This window comes from Poeciliopsis prolifica, unplaced genomic scaffold (genome assembly GCF_027474105.1).
Source record: "Poeciliopsis prolifica strain line A6 unplaced genomic scaffold, Auburn_PproV2 SCAFFOLD007, whole genome shotgun sequence".
NCBI classification, from domain to species: domain Eukaryota; kingdom Metazoa; phylum Chordata; class Actinopteri; order Cyprinodontiformes; family Poeciliidae; genus Poeciliopsis; species Poeciliopsis prolifica.
This window is the reverse complement of record NW_026562382.1, coordinates 4,724,072-4,745,062: the sequence shown is the minus strand read 5'-3', so window position 1 is coordinate 4,745,062 and position 20,991 is coordinate 4,724,072. Positions and strand designations below refer to the sequence as shown.

The following is a 20,991-nucleotide window of genomic DNA, read 5'->3' as shown; positions in this document are numbered from 1 at the left end:
AATATTAAGCAAATCAGTGGGTATTATTCTGTCTCCGTTCTTCAACAAATTGTTTGCTATTTCTGCAAATACAGACGCCCACTCAGCCGTAAGGAAAGGAGACAGTGATATTATTCCTGAGAGCCCTTCCTGTTGCTTGGAGGTTCCTCAGTTCAAAGCGTTTCAGTTTCTGTATTGCTTTTATGGCCGGCCAGTGTTATTTGTTTGGAGAGAGTGGTTGAAATGCTATCCCCCTTTAAGCACACGGACATATTTTCTGGCAGACTATCTAAACATTAGGTGTACTTAACTGGGGCTTTGTGACGGAGCTTTGACATGATCTAAGGTTGATGTGACATCTCTTTTTGTCCATTTGAGAGCATTTTTTTTTTCTTTGCCTTTAGTATTGTTAGTGAAAAAGCGTTTTGCCCCTCCTATACCCTCTATTGAGTTCTTTTATAAATAATTCAGCCAGAGTACAAGTGAAAGTGATGACAGCAAAACTGTCTGCGATTTTGCCCTCTCATAAGATCAAAGAGGTGCTTCTATAGGAATAGGAATACCGATTCCAGACCTTCGTAGGGTGAACGAGTGCTCATTTCTCTTTCTCCCCTTCTCCTCCCTTCTGTCTCCCCAGCCGCCCTCCTCCCTTTACTGTCATTCGCTCCCCCTCTTGATACTTCTTTCTGTCTCTTATGTTTCCCCTCCAAAAGGGGACACAGTTGGGTGAAAGTCTGCTTTTAGCCCTAAAACCTCCAGAGCCAGTGTGTATATGAAAGAGTCAGCATATTCAGACAGACAGCGTGAGTGCACTCTATTAGCACTGGTGAGGTAAATAAACCTCACAAGACATGGCTGAATAAATTCAACCACTAAGGCTGCTACTAAAGCCACTGCGTCTGTCTTCAGATACCGCCTTTGGGAAATGTAGGGAAATGTACTGTAACACAAACAGCCTCATATATTGTACTGGCTGATAAAGTCTGGAATAACAGTTTACAGTTAGATAAGAGGAGCTCATTTTTGTTGGATTGGAAAACCCAACTTGTATTTTTATTTTTTTTACAAATCCAAGGAGCGGAGGGTGGAGGAGCAATTCTGACAGACGGACACGTCTGCTGGGTCAGTTATTATCAGAGCAGATGTGTTAAAGTTTCCAGCAATGGTCACTGGTCAGATAAGCCGCAAAACATGTAAATACTTGCATTAGCATTAGCATGGGACTAGGGGCTGCTGAGGACTCAGCCCACCCTTGTGGTGGCTCAAGGACACAGCAGATTAACTCAACAGAAACTCCACAATTAAAAATTAAAATAAATAATTAATTTTGTATGTTGCCCCAACTAAAACATAGGCCATTTGCAATTCTTATGGGCTTAGATTAAAAAGAAACTAGAAGAAGAAATATTTTCATCAGTAAGGACAGGATTTTGGTCACTGTTTCATTGGTGGTTGTTACTTTTAGGCAAGTGTATTAAATTACGTAAAAGCAGATTTGTAAATAGCTGCATTAGCTGAAAGTGAATTATGGGTCCACCCAGGTTACTGGGTTGTCGTGGTTCTGTTAATTGTGAAATAAAAGTGAAAGCTGAATGCTTGGCTAATGTTCATGTGCCGTGGCTTACATTTTCCATTAAAGGAAGATTAAAAATTTTTGCAATAATTTCGCACTGATCAATTTTTATCATTTTGGACCTACAATTGAAAGCCACAAAAAAAAAAAAGACACCTTGGTCACACTTTGAAGACCCCTGCACTCGATGTGTCATTTCACTTAAAAGAAAATAAAAAATCCAGGCAAAATCTTTGTTGCAACTGAAGAAGACAAAATGTATAGTTCTGGTATGTAAAAGTTGAAATTCGGTCAATAAAAAAGAACAAAAAAAAAACCCTCTTCTTCTTGTTTGATCATTTTGGCTATTTACAGCATGCTACAGAGATCATATTGTGTTTTAAAGATAGACTCAAGTCATTTAAGACGGAACTTTGTATCTCGCAAAAGCTTGAAATGGACTACTATGTGAAATAATGTATGAAGCCAATATGTCACCTGTGTCAAGTCACCATAATTCATCTTCAGCTGAGACGCACAGCCAGTGCTTCATAAAGAATATGCCTCTACAGGATCTTAGTCCCTCACATGGTCCCAGTATGTGTGTGTGTGTGTGTGTGTTTCCTTTACCCTGTAGGCTTTTCTTTGCAACTATAAGCCAGCAAAGTAGGTATTGATTGAAACTCGAAGCTGTATTAATAAGCGAATGAGTAAGATGTGAAGAAAGTCAAGGGTGTATCTGCTTTGAAGGCCTTTTTCTTCTCCACAGCGAGGTGGCACAGTCATTTATCACTGCTGGATCTGTGCCCCTCGTTTGGTGTAATAAAACTCCCCCATCAGAACCGTCCAACAGGTCTGAATCACTCTGTCACACCACCTTCCAGCTAAGGCATGCATTAAATCAAGCAAGCAGAACATTTCCTAAGGCAGCCATTGCCTTTTAATTTCCTGAAGAACCTTAAAATATCATTCATTACCAGAACTACACATATTTGGTTTTTAAAAGTCTCATAAATCAATAGTGGCCTGACTGCAATAATTATAACAAGTTAACATGTAATTTCCAGGCCGAGGGCCGAGCGCTGGATTTTAGCATATGCAAACGAGGCAATTCAAATAGTGTGGGGATATTAATATGGGGGAACAGGTAACGAGGTGAAGGTTATGAATTATGCATCAAAAAGTGGTTGATCTTCAAGAAAGGAAATGAATTCAGCGTGTAATCTAATTAGTTATGGAAGTCTATTATGTTGAGCTGCAGAAAGCAACTGTCCTTGAAAAAGAAATTTATTTACAGTACATGTTAGCTCTTTGGAATGGAATTGCATTCCGGTAAGCTACAAATGTTAACACTACCCTCCGCCCACCATCACCACCGCCACTCCACCCCCCGTCCTCCTCTTCTTCGTCTCTCACAAGTTGAACTTTTCTCTCCTCTGTCTGCAGCTCCAGACCCGGACGGCCTCCGAAGAGGACCCAGAGCGTGACGTCACCAGAGAACCCCCACATCATGCCCCACTCGGTGCCTGGACTCATGTCCCCTGGCATGATCCCTCCTACAGGTACGCTTCGGAGCTCCGCTGCTCCCATATGCGGCCGTGGGCCGGTATCATGACTCAGAGTTAAAACACAGCTGTTTCGAAATCAAAACCTACGCAGCTTGAATAAAAACTGAGCACTAAACACCATGTAATTTCTTTTATTTATGTTCAAAAAATGAGAGTTATTCTACTCATTCCTGTTTTTGCTGCAAAATATAACCCAAAATATCGATTATGTGGTGTTAACTTCATAATCAACACACTTACGCACTCCTAAGTGACATTTTAGTGATCATAACCTAACGTTATGAACCTTATATCCAAACTCTGTGCAGAAAGACCAAGGATCCTCTTACTGTGAGGTGTCATGTTTATTCATATAGCACTTTAAAAGCAGGTGTAAAACTGCACCAAAGTGCTATACAAAAATGACAACAACACAAATTGATAAAAAAAACAGAGTATCAAACACTACTTCAAATAAATGCCAAAGAATAAAAAAGAGTTTTGGGAAGCGTTTTGAAATGATCTAGGCTGTTGGCAGATCTAATCTGGAAAGGCAAATTGTTCCATAGAGTAGGAGCAACAAGAGGAAAAGCCCAATCTCTTTTCCTCTTAAGTGAAGTCCAGGGAACTGTCCATAACAGCTGATTCTTTGATTGTAGGGTTCTGTACACAGAACCCTACGGTGCTAACTGGACCACCGTGCAGCCTTTCAGCATCATATTTGATGCTATTTGCATCTTTTGCAAAAGTTGGGGGGGGGAAACAGCACAACATTTTGTAGATATCAAATGCTTATTGCGCAGAAAATGACACCTTAAGCGCTATCACTACCAAACAGAGCATATACTGAGTTGATATTAGCTGGGTAATTAGTCAGGATATCTGCTTCGTTTGCATGTTTGTAGTCAGGTTGTGTTAAAATACGATGATATTCTCGTGGCATCTTGGGTTAAAAATAGCAGGGTATCACAGTATCATTCTCTTTACAAGAAAAAAACAAATACATATATATATACTAAAAAATATAACAAGATATGATTGATTTCTGTGACCAGAAATAGTTCTAACGTCTCTCATGATCAAATGAAAGGCATACTTGCCTTTATCAGCCAGCTGAGTGGCAGTGCACAGCGACGTTTGGGCCTCAATCTGTGCAGCATAGCAAAAAAGAGACTCTGGTCAGTTTCTCTGCAGTTTTTGAAACCTTTTAATGTCTTGATGCTGATTGTCCATAATTAGCATTTTATTGTTTTTAATATTTTGGTTTTTATTCATAGACTCAATATAAAGTCATGCTAAATGTGGTAGTAGTTTCCAAAGGCCTATATGAGGAAATTTAATCAGTCAGGATTTCTGCTTCGGTGGTCATCCTGTAGTGTCCTGCTTGCTGCTTCCGTATTTCCAACATTGTTCAAACTAGACGAAAAAGCATCAGAAGCTCCTTTCAGCCAGCTGACAAACGGTGTCAGCGGGGAGGCTCCAGCTATTCTGTGCCACATTGTTAGAGCAAGAACACCGAAGCTCATTTTGCTTAAATGACTTTAAATTGTAGTAACAATATTATGGGTAATTTTAATGGATTTGAAACCAGAGCTTAATGAAATCCTCACACTGATAACCAGCACCATATCCAAGCTATATGTTGCTGTTGCTAAGGCTCTTATTCACTCTGTCTGGGCGACTGCACCTTTTTTTTTATTACACACACACACACTGACTCCCTATGAGTGGCCTCCCTGCAGCTTGTCCTCGAAATGGCAACCAGTCCAAAGTGACACATGCACCCAACCACCAGACACCAGCCGCTCAGTCGTTTTACCAAAAACAGATCCTCCGCTCAACCCTCCCCTCCGGAAACCAAGAGCAGGAGAATAAATTGGACTGGAGATCTTTTCTCTCAGATTATTCCAGTAGATGTTGCATTTTGCCTTGAGTGCATTCTAATTAGTGCGATTAAATCCACTCCACTGGTATATGTACATAGGCAGTGGTGATGCTAAAGCAAGCCTTATCGCCACAAGAATCAACAACAAGCGTTTGTGCCCTCGCTTCGCCCCGAGGCCAAGTCTTATTGCAACTAATGCTTTTGTTCTATTTGTGGCTGGCTTCATTTGTGGGCGCTTTGATGTTGGTGGCTCTAAGTGCTCTGATTTGCATATTTTCCTGTCCTTCCTGATACGTCTTTAATGATACTGTGCTGTCCAAGGCAACTTTTGCTGTGCCGTCTTGGTGTGGGGCACATGCCGTGTTTTTAGCCAAGGAGAAAACTGGCAGATCAAACCACCGGAGCAGAGTTTTTATTTATTTCAGAGAACCTTTCACTAACAGATTTGTAATTCACAATAACAGCTTTGTCAGGAGATACTTTTCTGTTAGTCTACAGCAGCGTTTCTCAATTCCGGTCCTCAGGCCCCCCTGCCCTGCATGTGTTAGGCGTTTCCCTTCTGCCACACACCTGGATTGAACCTGTGGGTGATTAACAGGTTTCTAGCGTACTTGATGGTCATGCAGTCATTTGAATTGGCTGTTCTGGAATAGAGGCACATCTAGAACATGCAGAGCAGGGGGCCCCGAGGACTGGGATTGAGAAGCACTGGTCTACAGTGTGGCGAAAGCATCTGTAGGGCAAATAATAAGCTGCAGCTAATCGATGTGTTCAAATACAGCAGAGTCTCACAGCCATGGCTGCAGCTTTGAACTTAAAGAGCGGGGTGAGGCGGCCGCACAATGAAAGGCGAACTTAAAGGCCGAAGCAAAAAAACACGAGACGGACAGACGGAGAGTGATGAGAAAGACGGGTTATTTAGTAGAACATGAAGCAACAAAAGGAGCCTTTTGATATCTTCCCCTTTAGCTCCAGAGGGACTCTGTGATCTTGACATTTAGTTGGGATATTCAGGGGGCACAGATAAAGTAACTGAGGTTCTTCTCATAACTTCCCTTAAGCTTCCCTGCTGCGGTGTGACAGAATTTTCCCAGCACTTTTTAATCATTTTTAATCATAATATATATATATATATATATATATATATATATATATATATATATATATATATATATATATATATATATATATATATATATTGTTTTTGATGATGCTATCAAAGATGAAGCTCCCAAGAAGTTCCAGGTTTTTAAGATAAATTTTGTCTCGGGGGGAAAAAAAAAAAAAAGCTATACGTTTAGACAAAAAGCTTCACAGAAAGTGACGGGCACGTAGCATATTGTAAGTAGTCGTTGATTATCGTGTTGTGTCCAAATGTTTTCACTCACAATAATGAGATAGTATTGGAAGCGCAGCTCTGTTTATTCTTACTGAAACCCGAAGGTATTTGAACAGCTTTAGATAGATTTGTCTTCCGTTTGAACATTTGAGAACAAAAAAACCTTTAATATGAGTATATTTATCCAGCATGGAGAAAATACTTTCCTAAAAAAATACAGTGGAATCCCAATGGTTGGTTCAGTATTTGCAGTTTCATCTATTCATGGATCTTTCAGTGGAAAGTAACATTTGGATAACTAATACCTGGGCGCAAAGCAGCTTGATTCCCTATTAGCGGCATTGGCAAAGCAGCCAATCCAGAAGCCCAGTTTGTTTTCCTTGTCACTCATTGGCTGTATCACCAAGAGCAGAAAAAAGGTAATAGGGCCATCCATTTATTTTTTAATCTTTTCAGCAGTTGAGTCCACACATAGAAATGAAATGTAGGTCGAAACATTGGTGATTGTCAAGATCACCAATGCTCAGTGTCTTTCTATAACAACAGAAAATGTGCATCATTCAGTCTGGCTCACAGATAAATGTGATTTCTTCCCTGAACAAATGCCAGATCCAAAACCAATACATGCAGTGGGTGTGCTTTTCGAGCAGCTCGTCATCGACACGCAGCTCAAACAAAGCAAAAGGTTTCACTTTATGACTTGATTCATAAAAGCCATTCAAGTAATGGTGCTTAACTTGCTTGAATTACTCCATGCAAACTGTTTGAAGATAACTTTCTTTGAAACGTGGCCAAACGTTGGACACTTATTCAAATCACACCGGATTAGCATCAACATGTGAGCCCCGCAAATATGTCGTCTCTGCAGACAACAGGATCTACGAGAGGCGATGTGCAACATATTGCTAACATGTGTATCTCCGTCCTTGACACCAACTCCATTTTCTTTGAATTTCCACTGAAGGAAGCACTTTCACGTTTGCAAAACGTTCGCACACGCCGCAATCCCTCGAATGCTCGCGCTCGTGGCCCGCAGGGTTTGGGGGCGGCGAGGCGGGTATGCTGGGAGCCTTTCCAGTTGCTGATGCATTACAGGCAGATTGCCCCCCCTGCACACTCCCCAAATCGGATTATTTGCTGTGGACTGACACCACACTGAGATGACATCTCCTTTTGAGTGAAGAGGGAGGGTGGATGGGGTTCCACTCACACTCTGGCCTCTACTTAAGCAGCAACTTCAGTGTAATTCATTTATGTCCCAGATATGGCTTCAGCCTTTTGAATAAGGCAAGAGCACTGCATTTACCATTAGAGAAATGAATGTCACCTGCAATGTCCTGCAAAAAAAAGTATTTGCCCCCTTGCAGATTTCTCCTGTTGTTGCCTTTTTGATGCACTTATAAGAAAGTAATTTAGACACAATACAAACATCAGAGTTAACACAAATGTGGTTTTTAAAAGGTGATTCATTTAAGAAAAAAATTTACCTGAATTTAAACTCCCATCCTTTTTAAACTATGAATTAACTGTACCCAACAACATTTTTGTTGTTGATTGTGTTTTTGGGGTTTAACTAGTCAGACCTGACTTTGTCAAGTATAATTAAAATAAAAACACCGTAAGAGAACCTGTCTAACAACATGAAGTAGGCTGAAACATCTAACGGATATCTGTCAGTTTGGGAAATGGGTTGTAAAGCCATTTCTGAGGCTGGAGGACTCCAGCGACTTATACAGAGAATTAAAAAAAAAAAAAAAATGAAAGCCTGCAGTGGCCTAGTCGAAGGCCAGATGTAAATCCCAATTAGACGTTGCAGGGTGACCTTAAGTAGATCAATCGACCTAATCTGCCTTCAAGAGTGGCTCAACTCAAATAAGTCAGTGAGTCTTTTTTTTTAGGCGAAAGCATCATGGGAAAACTACATTTATCTTTCTTTTGTATTTATTCAAGTTATTCTATATCCGGTACTGCAATGTGTTTGAAAAGATGAAACAATGTAGGCCTTTATATAGGCCTATACGTGTACCTTACTGATTTGAAAAGCAATACTATTAAATGTTTTCTATCGCTTTTTACCGACTACAGAGAGCTACTGTTGTAAGATGAGCCATATTCCAATATTTATATGTACCCAGTGTACAATTAGCATGTCACTTTGAGCTGCTGAGCGGATCATAATCCGCCGGCGCTCCGATCAGGTTTAAAATAGTTTCCAGCGTGCAGCAGGTAATTTACTGTCACTTCTTTGTGTCTCTGCCCCTCCTCTTTCAGTCCCGCCGCCTGTCGTAAGGTTAGCCCACCCTGTAATTGATACTAAATTCATCATGATGCGGATCGCACAGTTCAAGTGGTTTAGTGTACCTAAGAGCGGCGTCGTTCCCGTCCCCGGTTTGTCATCGCCTTCGCCAGTCCATGCATAAAATTAGGCGGCCGTGCTCGTTGACACAGAGCGTCTCAATTCCTTTTTTATGCCCCGATAAATAGATCCCCTTTCCATTGTTTTTACTTTTAACAGCGGAGACGCAACAGATAAGCTTTGGTTGTTATTATTTTATCAAGTGTTAGAGAAAGTTGTTTTTTCTTTCGTTTTTTTTTTTTTGTTTTGTTGTGGGAGAACCGACATGAAGTTAATCTGATTTTAATTTAATTATCTGAGTTAGTTGCGGAGGGCATAGGCATTGGGGTGTTTGTTGTAAGAATGTTCTGACATTGGCGCAGGTATGGGGCAGCTAGCATGTTAATTAATGATGAAGATCCTGACAATATGCAGAGGCATGACAGCGTTAAGCCAGTCGGCTGCTGCTTCCTTTGCATATTAATAGATCCTTCATTATTATTTAATATGACAGCTGCTCCAAGGGCTACCATCAGACCTTGTCTCCCTTATTTGCTGTTTTGTGCTCCCCGTGTGACAGTGCCATGCTATTCTCTGTTTGTTTGAAACCTTTTTTTTTTTTTTTTTTTTTTTTTTGGTGTGGGGCTCTCTACATGATGTGCTGTTTGTTTTGCGCTCCGGAGGATTCTCCCTCCTCTGTGTATCAGAAAAGTGTCTGAATCTAAAGGTGACTTTGAAAGAATATATGATGCCGGATTGTTTTGTTTGCATAGTAATGAATGCAGATTAGCACCGGGCGGGACTGGCCCTGTTGATGTTCAGGCTCCTGGTGGCTAATAGACCTGTTGGTGGGCCCCGGCGTCCCCCACCTCCACATTATGTGGATATGACAATCGAACTGATGAAATGAAACAATCCTCAAAACAAAGATTTCCATTCACGGATTGTGTCACTCAGTCAAAGGCAGGGCGAGGGTTGAATCTGAATGATAAAAGCGATCACCCAGTTCATTTCACAGCAGTACAAATCAATTTATTGGCTTTTGATTTACACGCTTGATCAACACCCTCCCTTTAGGTGTGCTACAGGATCTCACAGTACAACATTTCCCATCAAAGTGAAGTCTGCGTTATGAATCGCTATTTAGTTGTTGTCAACATTTGACTTTGTCTGGTGAAATAAGTTTTCCAAACTGCTTAAGGTAAGACAGGCTTACCTTAAGCAGAAAGTAATAATGACTTGACAGAAAAATAAAAGATAGAAAAGATACAAATGAATTGTTAGCATCATGAGAATGCAGTAATTTGGTTACTGCATTATGTTTCTGTAGTGTGTTGTACAAAAATAACTTGACCTAAACTTGACTGGCTAACTGCTAACGACATTATGCTAATCTATCAGCAATAAGCTAGCAGGGCATTTCACAGTTTCTTTTAAAAGCAGTCCAACCTCTTTATAATTTCTTCTAGTTCAAAATCAAAAGTGCTCAAAACGCACAAAGATGCATTTTGACATTAGGGCCACCTCGGAATCAGACAAACATTTTGATTTTGAATTGAACTAAAATATTAAAAATTGATTGCAGATTTTGCAAAAAATAAAAACAGCTTGCTCCTTCCAACCAAATATTGCGTAGCAGCTTATCTCGTTCTAGTAAGCAAAGTTATCTGAGATTCTTTACAATAGTTCTTTTTTGCTTTTACAATGTATAGTTAAGCTTAAGATGATCCTTACCCCTGGAAAATTTAGGTTCAATATAATCTTTTCATTTGACCTCCATTTCTTCAGATTGAAAGCAGCGTTAAATGTTTGAGTCCCCCAGCCAGAGTCCTGACTTTAATCTGATTACCACATCATGTCATCACGAAAAGTACATCTTCAAAACACAAGTTTTGAAGATGGTCAGCAGTCATCAAAAAAGCTGGTCAGCAGTCATCAAAAGAGTTTAATTCCTGTCATGCAAGCACACATTTCCTTGAATGATCGAATGTTTCTGTGTTTCTGAGCACCATTGGGGGAATGTGGCAGTGTAGCGTCATTCATTTTGAGTGGTCAGAATGGCTACAGAGAGGAGCTAAATGATTTCACAACTAAATCTGTGAGGGATATGTCTAATTTTCTGGCATAGAGACCAATTTCATAAGAGGAACTGTTAGTTCCCAAAGATATTGCCAGAATTTCATTTTGTTCTTGTGAGCCCAATATTGTTAGTATCTTCTTGTTTTGTGAACTGGATGTATCGCCACACCCTTGGTTCTCCTAAATGCTCCTGTTTCCCTTTTCTTCACTTCACGATGGCTCCTGCAGTTAATCTGGTCCACCTCGGAGGACAGGCTGACTGTGTCGCTATAAACTGTGGCTCTCCTCACAAGTTAGAGAGCGTCGGTGAGCTCCACTGCGGCACTCCCCGTGAGCGGCACCTGATTTGTGGGGGGAATTTATCACACAAACAGCCCAGAGGTGATTTCAATATTTACTCGGCAGTCTGTTCTGCATACGTCTCATTTGGAAAACAGTTGACTCTTGCCCATTATACACAAATGAAGGCTGACCTTCAGGCTGGGCAGAGGCCACATTCATTATGTGAAGAAGTATCACCTTCTTATGAGGCGATGGCGTCCAACCCTCTCCGCCCCCACCACCAGCCCCTTCGTCTTGCTTTGCTTATGCATATGGAACAGCGAGCCAGGGTCCATTGCAAACGAGAGGGCCCAGGCTGACATGATGTATACTGTACGTCAATATGGTACTGATGTATTTTAAGATGCAAACAAGGCTTTAAATTATATGCACCTCCATGTCAGCGGCTCAGAGTGACTCTCACCATCTGGGCTGCGGATGAGAAAAAAGGCCGTCCAGGCTCCGGCTCGCATGTTTTTTTTGTTTTTTTTAGTTTCTTTCCACAGTGTGTTTGCATCTATTAGAGCCACGTGTACGATTCCCACCTCTCCCTGTACTCGTGTCTCCTCTCGAATGCATTGCTAATAGCTGCGTCGAGTCCCATCACTGAGACGTGACAGCTTTGCGACGATAAACGCCGACGCGGCTTTGTTCTGCGTCAAAAACGTAAGGCAAACCGGCATATCAACTACAAACAGCCCGTGTAAAAGGAGGGCAGGTGATATACGGCATTGTGTGTCTGAGTTATAACAGTAATAGGTACATATCTTGTTTTCTTTTTTCCTTTTTTTTTTCTCTTTTTGCTCTGCATCTTTGATTTCCTCACCGATGTTGGCAAGAAGAGTTGCAGGACTCTCCTGAGACTCACCGGGCCTGGAGGAGCTTTAACACTATATCAGTCCCTGCTGTTTGAAACCAGCCTCATGAATAAAGATTTGAGTCACGTTCGATACACCAGAACCCCGGAACTACCACAATGACAAACCGGTGCTTTATGATCTCTGCAGTGTGCCAGGCATACGTGCGTCTATAATCCCACTCTCACTATATCAATCATAGCCGGTTCATTTTGATTGATGTTGGACAACCGTGTCACAATTTGCTATTCTGCAGCGTATTTGGGGGATCGCGGTGGAAATGTGAATGATTATTTAAAGTGTGATGTCAATATTCATTTAGTCTACTCAGGAGGAACAGCAGCCTTTGGCGCGAGCAGATGCATGCAAAATTCTCTGAGCTATTTGGCATTTTGTCAGAAATTTTTCAAGTGATATGCATACAAACCAATGTGAGGTAATTGGTTTACAGGGTTCTTCGAGCTGCGGTGGAACGGGATGATTTTTCGTCGAGTTTTCACACAAAAAGAAAGAAAAACTCTTGAGAAACTGTTCACCCAGAATGCTGATTTTCACAGCAAATGTTGAAGGGTGGGAAGTGGTGAGAAGAGAAATGAAACATTGCCAAGTTACCACAAATACTAAACACAGAAATGTAATGATCTTAATTACTGTTAGTTCAAGTAGAAAAACTGGCTTAAACTGCTGCTTAGACAGGAAAACACATCAAAAATAATAATTTCTCTTGCATCTAAATGTTAGCCACAAAGAGGTATAACTTTTGGTCAAATATGTTTTGCTCTTAGCTAGCTAGCTTGCATCTGGCTGCCTAACAGACATCCTGCTAATCATTGTACTTTAATAAAGTGTTACCTGAAAAACGGTGATAGTGGGAATGATATACTTACACAGCATTGCTATTTGGGCTTTATTTGTGACTAGAACTGTTTTTAAAACAGCTAAATTTGTCCTTTTTTGTCACCAAAAAAAGTGATAGGGACCTTCTTTCAGCCAGCTGACAGTCAATGCACAGCAGCACTGCGTCACTTTTACACTTCATACAGTCAGAGAAATATGTAAGGGTTTTGTTCTTGCACCTCATTAAAGGAACCGAAAACCTTAAGGTGCAGCATTGGATGGAAACTTTTGGGATTCTTGAGCCTATAAGGGACTGGAAACTTCTCCACTGCCTCATCCCAAGGTTTATCTTTTTCTCCCAAAAGCCATCTTTGTCTGACCTTTTAAATGTGCATTTAGAATGAAAGTGCCATCATTTACTTTACGTGTGTTGTCTGTGTTTTATTTTTACATTCACACTAAATTCAGCAAGGCATCGTTTCTCTTTTTACCAGTTCCCATTCTAAATGTCTTTTTAAAGGCTTTATGAAAAATTGCTCACTTAAAACTAAACTAGCATAAAAAAAAGAAAAAGAAAAAAACCCAAGTGCCTGCTGCTCTGTTCTTAGCTTGAGTTTGTTTAAACATCAGCTATAAATATGTTGATTAGATCACTTGAACGGACTTAAATTGTCATCAACAAGAATCATTGCCTGTGTTGCTTGAGCCTCTCTAGCTTTCTCTTCCCTCTTGTGTCAAACAGTATTTCATACACAAACACGTTGCGTGTTACAAGCGGCGCGCGCGCGGATCGCTTGCATCGTGCGCCATTATCTCGACTGCATCGGTTCCTATCAGGGAACAAATACATCAGTACAGCGGGGGGGCCTGCTGGAGTCCTGGAAACATTCATACAAATCATATGCCGCCAAACACACACACAGGGATCCATCTCATCAGCATGATAACCTGCTGGGAAGATCTCCCCTGTCAGTAGATGAAACACCAATGCGCGCATTTCGCAGGAGCCCGTTCCGCGCCGTAAATGAAATTATTTAGCGTTCCTCCTCATTACGGTTTGAGTCGGTTTCGCGCGTTTGTCGTTTGGATTCGCCGTGGAAGGGTCCCGCGGGCGCCTCTCGCAGAACGATGCGGCAGATCTGTAAAGCTCTCCGTCTCGTCTGCCTCCTCTCTCCAGGCCTGACGGCGGCCGCGGCGGCAGCTGCCAACGCAGCCATCGCGGAGGCCATGAAGGTCAAGAAGATCAAGCTGGAGGCGATGAGCGGCTACCACGGCAACGCCAACCACCACGGGGCTGACGGAGAGAATGGAGACCTCAGCTCCGGCGTCGGTGAGGATGCCCTTTAAACGCACACATGCACTGTCACAGACAAATCTGCAGTCGCATTAATGGATGACAGACGCGAGCTGCAAAGCATTTTAATACAACTGTATCGACACAAACACATTCTAGACCATTTGCTGCTGTGAAGGGACGTTTAGTAAAGAATAATATCCATATATGTTATCAAAATAGAAAATAATGCAGATGACCCGATTTTATACTACGACTTGTTGCTTGTCTAAGAGTTACTATGCTATAAAAATAACATTTCAGGGTTTTTTTTCAGCTTACCCTTTATTGTTACTGTTTCTGTCCAAACATAATGGTTGCTGTAAAAATTCTGTGAAATTTTACAAATATAGATGTGTAAGCATATCGTTATATCTGTATATATGTTTTAAATATTGAAAGGATTTAAGTTGATTTTTTTTTTTAAATCCACATGTACAAAACAATGCAGGAAACTTTTTGAGTGTTTCAGATTATATCAAAACGAAATACATGAAATATAAATCTTAATTTCTAAAAAGCAATTAATATTGCTTTAAATTGTAATTTTATGTCCAGCTTGTTGAATGTTTTGATGTCATTCATTTTCACCAGCAAGATAAAGATATTGCATATGAGTTTAAAAATCTGCGTTTGATCATTTAGAAGAGATTTGGAAAACATCTGATTTTATAGAGGTTGGAAAGGAGCCGATCGAAGTTTTTTCAGATGCAAAAGGAAGCGAAATACAAACATGACCAAAATCAGAGGCTCAACTTCAGGATAATGTGCACCAATCAGTCTGGTGATCCAAATTGGCCAATTTCCCATTGATTGTCTTGCAGGTGAAATCCTGACAATCGTTTTGCTTTTGAATTTTAACCCTCCTCCCCATCATTATTTGCATCCAAAACTAAGAAACTCGAGTCATTTTCAGCCAATAAATGGATCGTAAAAATGCATCTTCTTGGATTTTCTGAGGTTTGCAAAAATCAGATAAAGTTTTGGGGACTTTGAATAGGAATAGATGTGAATAAATCTTTAACGCCTGTTAGATTCAAAACTACTTCTTCTATCAGGAGGCCGACAACATGTCTTTATTTCACTGGTCAACATGCGGTACACTTGATTCGTTAAAACATATTTCCACATGTGATTTTACGCATATCGCAATTCAACACAATGAGCAGAACAGACTTAGTTGCAAAAATCTGATTAAACCAGCAAGTGCGTCTCAAGACTGGAGAGATAATGTGTTGAACAACTGAAAACCTAGAAATGTGTGCATGCAAAAGTAGGAATATTTTTGAAAATCTTTTATTTTAAATGTGCTGAGAAGCAAGGAGTGAAATAGAAAAATCTCCGCTTATGCTCCGACCTGAACCTTTAACTTCTTTCAGCGGTCAAGTTTCAGTCAGAATCCTGCAAAGCCTAAGTGGCCTTACGCATGCAGCTCAACTTAAAACCAAAGATTTGCATGGTTCATCCCGATGCCCCCGCTGTTTTTTCCAGTTGTTTATGACACGGTAAGCTGCCGAGTGTGATGTGTTTGCATGCAGTGAAGCCTCTATGTTCGGTGCGAGTGGGAGTCTTGTTTTCTCTTGAAGTCTGTAACGTTGAAAGGGAAAAAAATAAATAAATAAAAAAAGGGGGCCTAATTGCAGAGTGAAGCTGTGAGCACAGTTTACCCCAGCTATGAGCTTTTTAACACGATCTAATTGAATTGCTGTGAGAGCTCTGGTTTTTCACAATGTGCCGTTTCAATTAATTATTAGCCCTAAAAAGCAGAAGGAGTTCTGTAATATCACACGCAACCACTTAGTGAATTAAAGAGACTGATAATGTACGCTGGGGCAGATTCACAAGGCCTTTTCAGAACTATAAACCAGATGAAATCCCTGCAGCATGGGACGCTAAATCGAGGTTTCCGTTCACTTACTGTGATAAACAGTCCCGTTTCTAAAGTAACACTTGACACAGTGGAGATTGTGGCGCAGGAGATGAAAACAGGATGCGTTTCAAAGCCGATTTAACAATGCAAAATGCATAAAGCGTGAGGTCATCACTCCAAGAGAATGGAGTGTGTAAAAGGCATGAGGAAAAAAAAAACAAAAAAGAAATTGGGGGAATATGAGCCTCCGAGGTCACGGAAATAAAGATAAATGTGAGCACCAAACAGCAAGGCTGTGGCAATGGAGCTAATAAGAAACTGTTTTATCTTTTTACAATTTAAATTGTAACCTTGAGTCGCGCAGCCAGCCACACAAGGCTCTCCGGAAGAATCATAATTCTGGGTAAAAAAAAAAGAAGAAAAAAAAACAGAAAAGAAAAGGAGGGAGTGCTTCGAGGTGTGGGCCGCGGCATTAGCTCTCTGAGTGAAATATATGGCAGTGACGCCTCTCAGGCCCATCCACAATCAATTGGATTCTTTTCCTTTAATATTTACTCCCAGCGATGAGATGCTCGTCTGCATGGTGATGAACAGTCTGCCACTGGCGTTTGAAGGTGACCTGTCAGTGAGTATGGACAAATCTCTCGCTCGCAGAAATGTAGAAAATAAATCATTAGGGGCAGGCAGTCAGAAATTGGGGAGGGATGAGGAGGAGGGGGGACTTTAGAGGGGGAGAGACTCCCTCTATTCCCCCCTCTTCCCTCCCAAAACCCCCCCTCCTCTCCGTCTCTCCTCGGATTTAAATCAGCTCAGATTTATGATTTGAATTAATGCTCCGTTTGGTCAAAGGAATGTTCGGAGAGACAAATGATGTTTGGTACTGAAACCATCCTAATATTGATTACTGGGTGTCGCAGCAATCTCTTGTTTATATCAAGCACTCTCCTGTGACAGGGTGGCCAGCAGGAGTCATCCTGATAATACGCTGGAGATATATGGCCCTGGTTCTGCACTGTGGAGCCATGAAACGAAGGAAGCAGCGCGCCGTCCTCTTTTTTCTTCTTCTTTTCTTTTTACGCCCCCCTCTGACTCTAATGGAAGCATTTTGTAACTTTACTTTAAAAAAACAACAACAACAAAACAAAACGGGCTCAGTTTAAACTGATTTATGAGCGAAAATGTGAATGTCTGCTATGTTCAATTATCTAAAGCAATCATCAGTCTTGTTTCTGACTCCGCACGACTGATTTAGTAAAGCTTTGACCTATTCCAAATCCAGATTGTCTTTTAAAATAAATAAAAACAAATTAAACATTTGTCATGTGAGGTAAAATGTACATAGTACATATTTTTTTTCCCAAAATGACACAAAGTTGTGAACTCATCTGCCTCATTAATAATATTCACCACTAAGTCCTTCAGCTTAAGAGGTTTTGCAAGTTATCTGTTGAAATAAAACTCAATTATTAAAGTAACTGAGAATCTAATGCTAATCGGCGCCACAATTTCAGCATCTGCAATACTGTAGTCATGACTTTTTAGGTGCCACATTTGGTAGACCAACACATTTTAGGTCCTGCGCATTAAAACTCTACCTATGAATAATATATTTTACTACTTTGAAGGACTTTTGCTGCATTTTATGACCTCTACTCAGGTAGATCTCATTGACCTGGCTGCTAAGGCTCAGGGAAAGTTGCAGACATGTTGATCACAAAGCATGTTTATCAAACAATCATTATTTTATAATCAAACTATAGTAAATATATCGCTTATTGTCTTACGCAGCCTTAGTTTAAACATCAGTAAATGTTTGTGTTTGTAGGCGCCAATTTTTGGAAAATTGTTTCCTTCCTAGAAGTTTTGAGGTTCTTCAGAAAACAGTTAACTTTATTACCTCTTCCTTTGCTGTCAACTTCCACCTTAAAGATAGTTGTCGTCAGCATGACCTACTCAGAAAAAAAAATTAATTAGTCAACAGTCAGAGCCAGCAAAGCTTAAAATCTACAAATCTAGTTCACCTCCACCATTATTAAAAAGCAGTCCAAATATATGGATCCCTTTAGTGACACGGTGTGGGTAGGAAGGGAAAGTGCTTTTGGCTGCAGTTTCGTTGAAAGAGCAGTCGAACTGTTGCTCACAGTGCTGCTGACTTGGGAATTTCCCTGCGCTGTTTTAAAGTCCGACTCCGACCACGAGCGTCTCCTTGGAGACCGACTGACATATTATAATCATCCAGCTCCAAGCCACACAGAACCGACATGTTTGCTTAAACAAATCATGTGACGACCAAAGATAGGAATTGATATGTTAATGTGCTCTGATAATACCACTCAGGACGTGGATCCATTTAATCAGGAACAACCACTACATAAACCAACTGAGGGGGGAAAAAGAGGCAGAAATACAGGTGCTTTGTCTTGGTGTCTGAAGCAGAGTCCCCCTTTTTTTATTGTTATTATTATTTATTTTTTTTATTGTGAAGCGCTTGAAGAGAGCCGGCCAGTGAAGGACACTCTGTGCTGTTTGTGGAGTTGGATTGCCCACTGCCGTCTTTGTGTTGATGTAAATTGAACAGGCTAATGTTTCTCTCTCCCATTAAATATTCATTACAATTAGACATTCCTGTTTGCATCAATGTTATTAATTATGAGGGGGAAAAAAAACTTCAACCCTTTGCCAAAATATTAAACCAGAGACAGAAAAAAAAATGAGCATGGGAAAGAAATGATGGATAAAGGAGTGGAAACGACAAATAATTACGAAGGGAGATGGAATAAGAAGGGTGTGGGGGGTCCGTCTTTGATTTTTTTTTTCTTTCCCCTCGCAGTCTTTAGTTGTGCAGTAGGGAGCCCTCTCAAAGCACAATGTGGATTGTTCCTGCGCCTCTCAGGAAATGCCACAATTACAGATCACAGACCGAGTGAAAACACGTGTGGCGCTCAGCCTTGAGGGGGATAAACTGCCCGCGCCGTCCCCTCCCAACGCATTGACCCCGGCCACAACCTTCATTACTGGCAGCAAAAATATTGTCAGCTGCCTGCTAACAAACACCTGCCAATTTCAAGGGAAGGAATTGCTTTTGTTTTCCAGAGTGCACAAGAAAAATAAAGTGCTTTTCCCTTGACCTGGAGAAACGCGGAGACGGGAAAGATAAGACACGTCTCGTTTTTAGGCCACTTTCTCGGCCGTGTCTCACTTACGTCTCTGTCTAACACCCCGCGTCCGTCTTTGGCCACTGGGTGCTGCCCTGCCACTCATCTGACACCCCGCCACACAGCACTAATGGAGCTGAAATCCTGTTTGTAATTAGATATGGGAATTCCGCTGTCATCAGCCAGATGATGCCACAACATGCCGACCAAACAAGTCACCGAAAGACAACACCGCAGGAAGAGAAGACACAACAGTCGCTGATTTTCTTTCACTGGTTTTGCTGTCCAGTTCCGGAACCTTTTTTTTTTTTTTTTTTTTTTTTTTCACAAAACTTTTAGGACCCTTTCAGTTTCTGAAATGTGGAAGTGGGCTGAAGCTGAACGGGTGTTGATGGGTACCTGGAGAGTTGCCTGACTGGAAGGTGTGAGATGATCGTTTTTGTTTCTGTGGGACATCAGGGAAATTTCCTGCAAGACCTACCCTTATGCTTAGGTGTTTCCAATGCGTGGGTGTGTTTTTTTTTTTTTCGTTTTTTTTTTTCTTGCTTGCCTGTGTGCACGCATTGCTACAAAAAGAGCGGGCCTTGGCCCCTGAGAGTGCTCTGTGAGGAGACCACAGCTGTACACTCCCAGCAGCTAATTGGTCCTTATCTAGCTGTCCCATTCATCTTCATTTTTTACCAATTACTGAGCATTATCTGTGTTCTCAGTTGGGTATGGGACTTAATCCTTTTTGGTTAAGCTGGTGCTACAGCTTGCAAATTTACAAATGGAGAAAGGGAAGGAGGGAATGTGGGGCGGGGGTGTTAGGGTGGGGGAAAGCTGAGGATGGGGGGGGAGAGAAGACAGGGTGGAGCAAAAGTCAGAGCAAAAACAAACTCTGAAACTTCCCATCATCCCTCATTGGCACCAAACAGTCGATAAACAATGACATCACACAAATGAGAGAGAGTGTGGGGGGGCGTATGGGGGAAATGGAAGAGATCAATTATTGGCGTTATAATTCAAGTCCTTGTTTGCAAACGCTGCAGCCTCATTGATTAGGCCGTTCTTGTTGCACTCACCATTATTGACTCGTTAAAACCATATTTTCTCATCATCAATGCTTTTACGTTTTGTGCACACGGGTAGCGATAAGGCTTTACGGCGCATTAATTATTCAGCGTGTATTCATTTGATTCAAAACCGTCCTGTTTACCGTGCTAACAATACGGGCAGAGCACACGGCTCATCCAGAAGGTACATCAAGATGCCGCAATCTGGGCTAGTTAGCCTTAATTTTCTGAGATCAATGCGTAACTAGGCTCCTCTCTATATGGGGTCTGCGCTTGACCGTGTTGTGGAGCTGGTGGAAGTCAGCTCGGATACCGTGCGCTAATTACTGGCGTGTTTACCGCTCTGCTGGAAAGCATTTGTAACATTCGAAACCTTACGAGTGAGTCTGGATGCTTTGCTTTGGACTGCTTTATAAGACATTAGGATATGTGGGAAGGAAATTAGGATGGAAAGATTATTGTTATCACTTATCACAGTGCCTTGCAAAAGTATTCACATCCCAGGAAGTTATTTGCATTTTTTTCAGGTTGCAGCCATTGGAAATAATTGTGTTGTATTAGAACTTTATGTAACATATTACGGCACACAATTGTGAATTGGAAGGTGTAGCAAAATTTGCAGTACTTACTCAGAAGTATTCGAGTAAGTAAGCTGTGTGTCATTCAATTAATTTCTCACCAGGCCGGTCAGGAGGCGATTTTTGGAAAAGTTTAAAACAGATTTAGGTTGTAAAACAATCCTAATTTAAAAACTTCTAAGAGATGGTCGCCCACCTAAACTCACAGACTCTGTAAGGAGATTATTCATCATAGAAGTACTCAAGAAGCCCATGTTAACTCTGGAGGG

The 20,991-nt window shown here is 41.2% G+C and overlaps 1 protein-coding gene across 3 annotated transcripts in view; it reads left to right on the top strand.

Annotated features, from left to right (window-relative positions):
• dachd (dachshund d) overlaps nucleotides 1–20,991 on the top strand; it is a 131,224-nt gene that overhangs the window by 65,509 nt on the left and 44,724 nt on the right. For all 3 annotated transcript variants that reach the window (XM_055031793.1, XM_055031792.1, XM_055031791.1), the window contains exons 2-3: nucleotides 2,978–3,093; nucleotides 13,909–14,061. In XM_055031793.1, coding sequence (XP_054887768.1) covers nucleotides 2,978–3,093; nucleotides 13,909–14,061 — 269 coding nt within the window. The remainder of the gene's footprint in view (nucleotides 1–2,977; nucleotides 3,094–13,908; nucleotides 14,062–20,991) is intronic.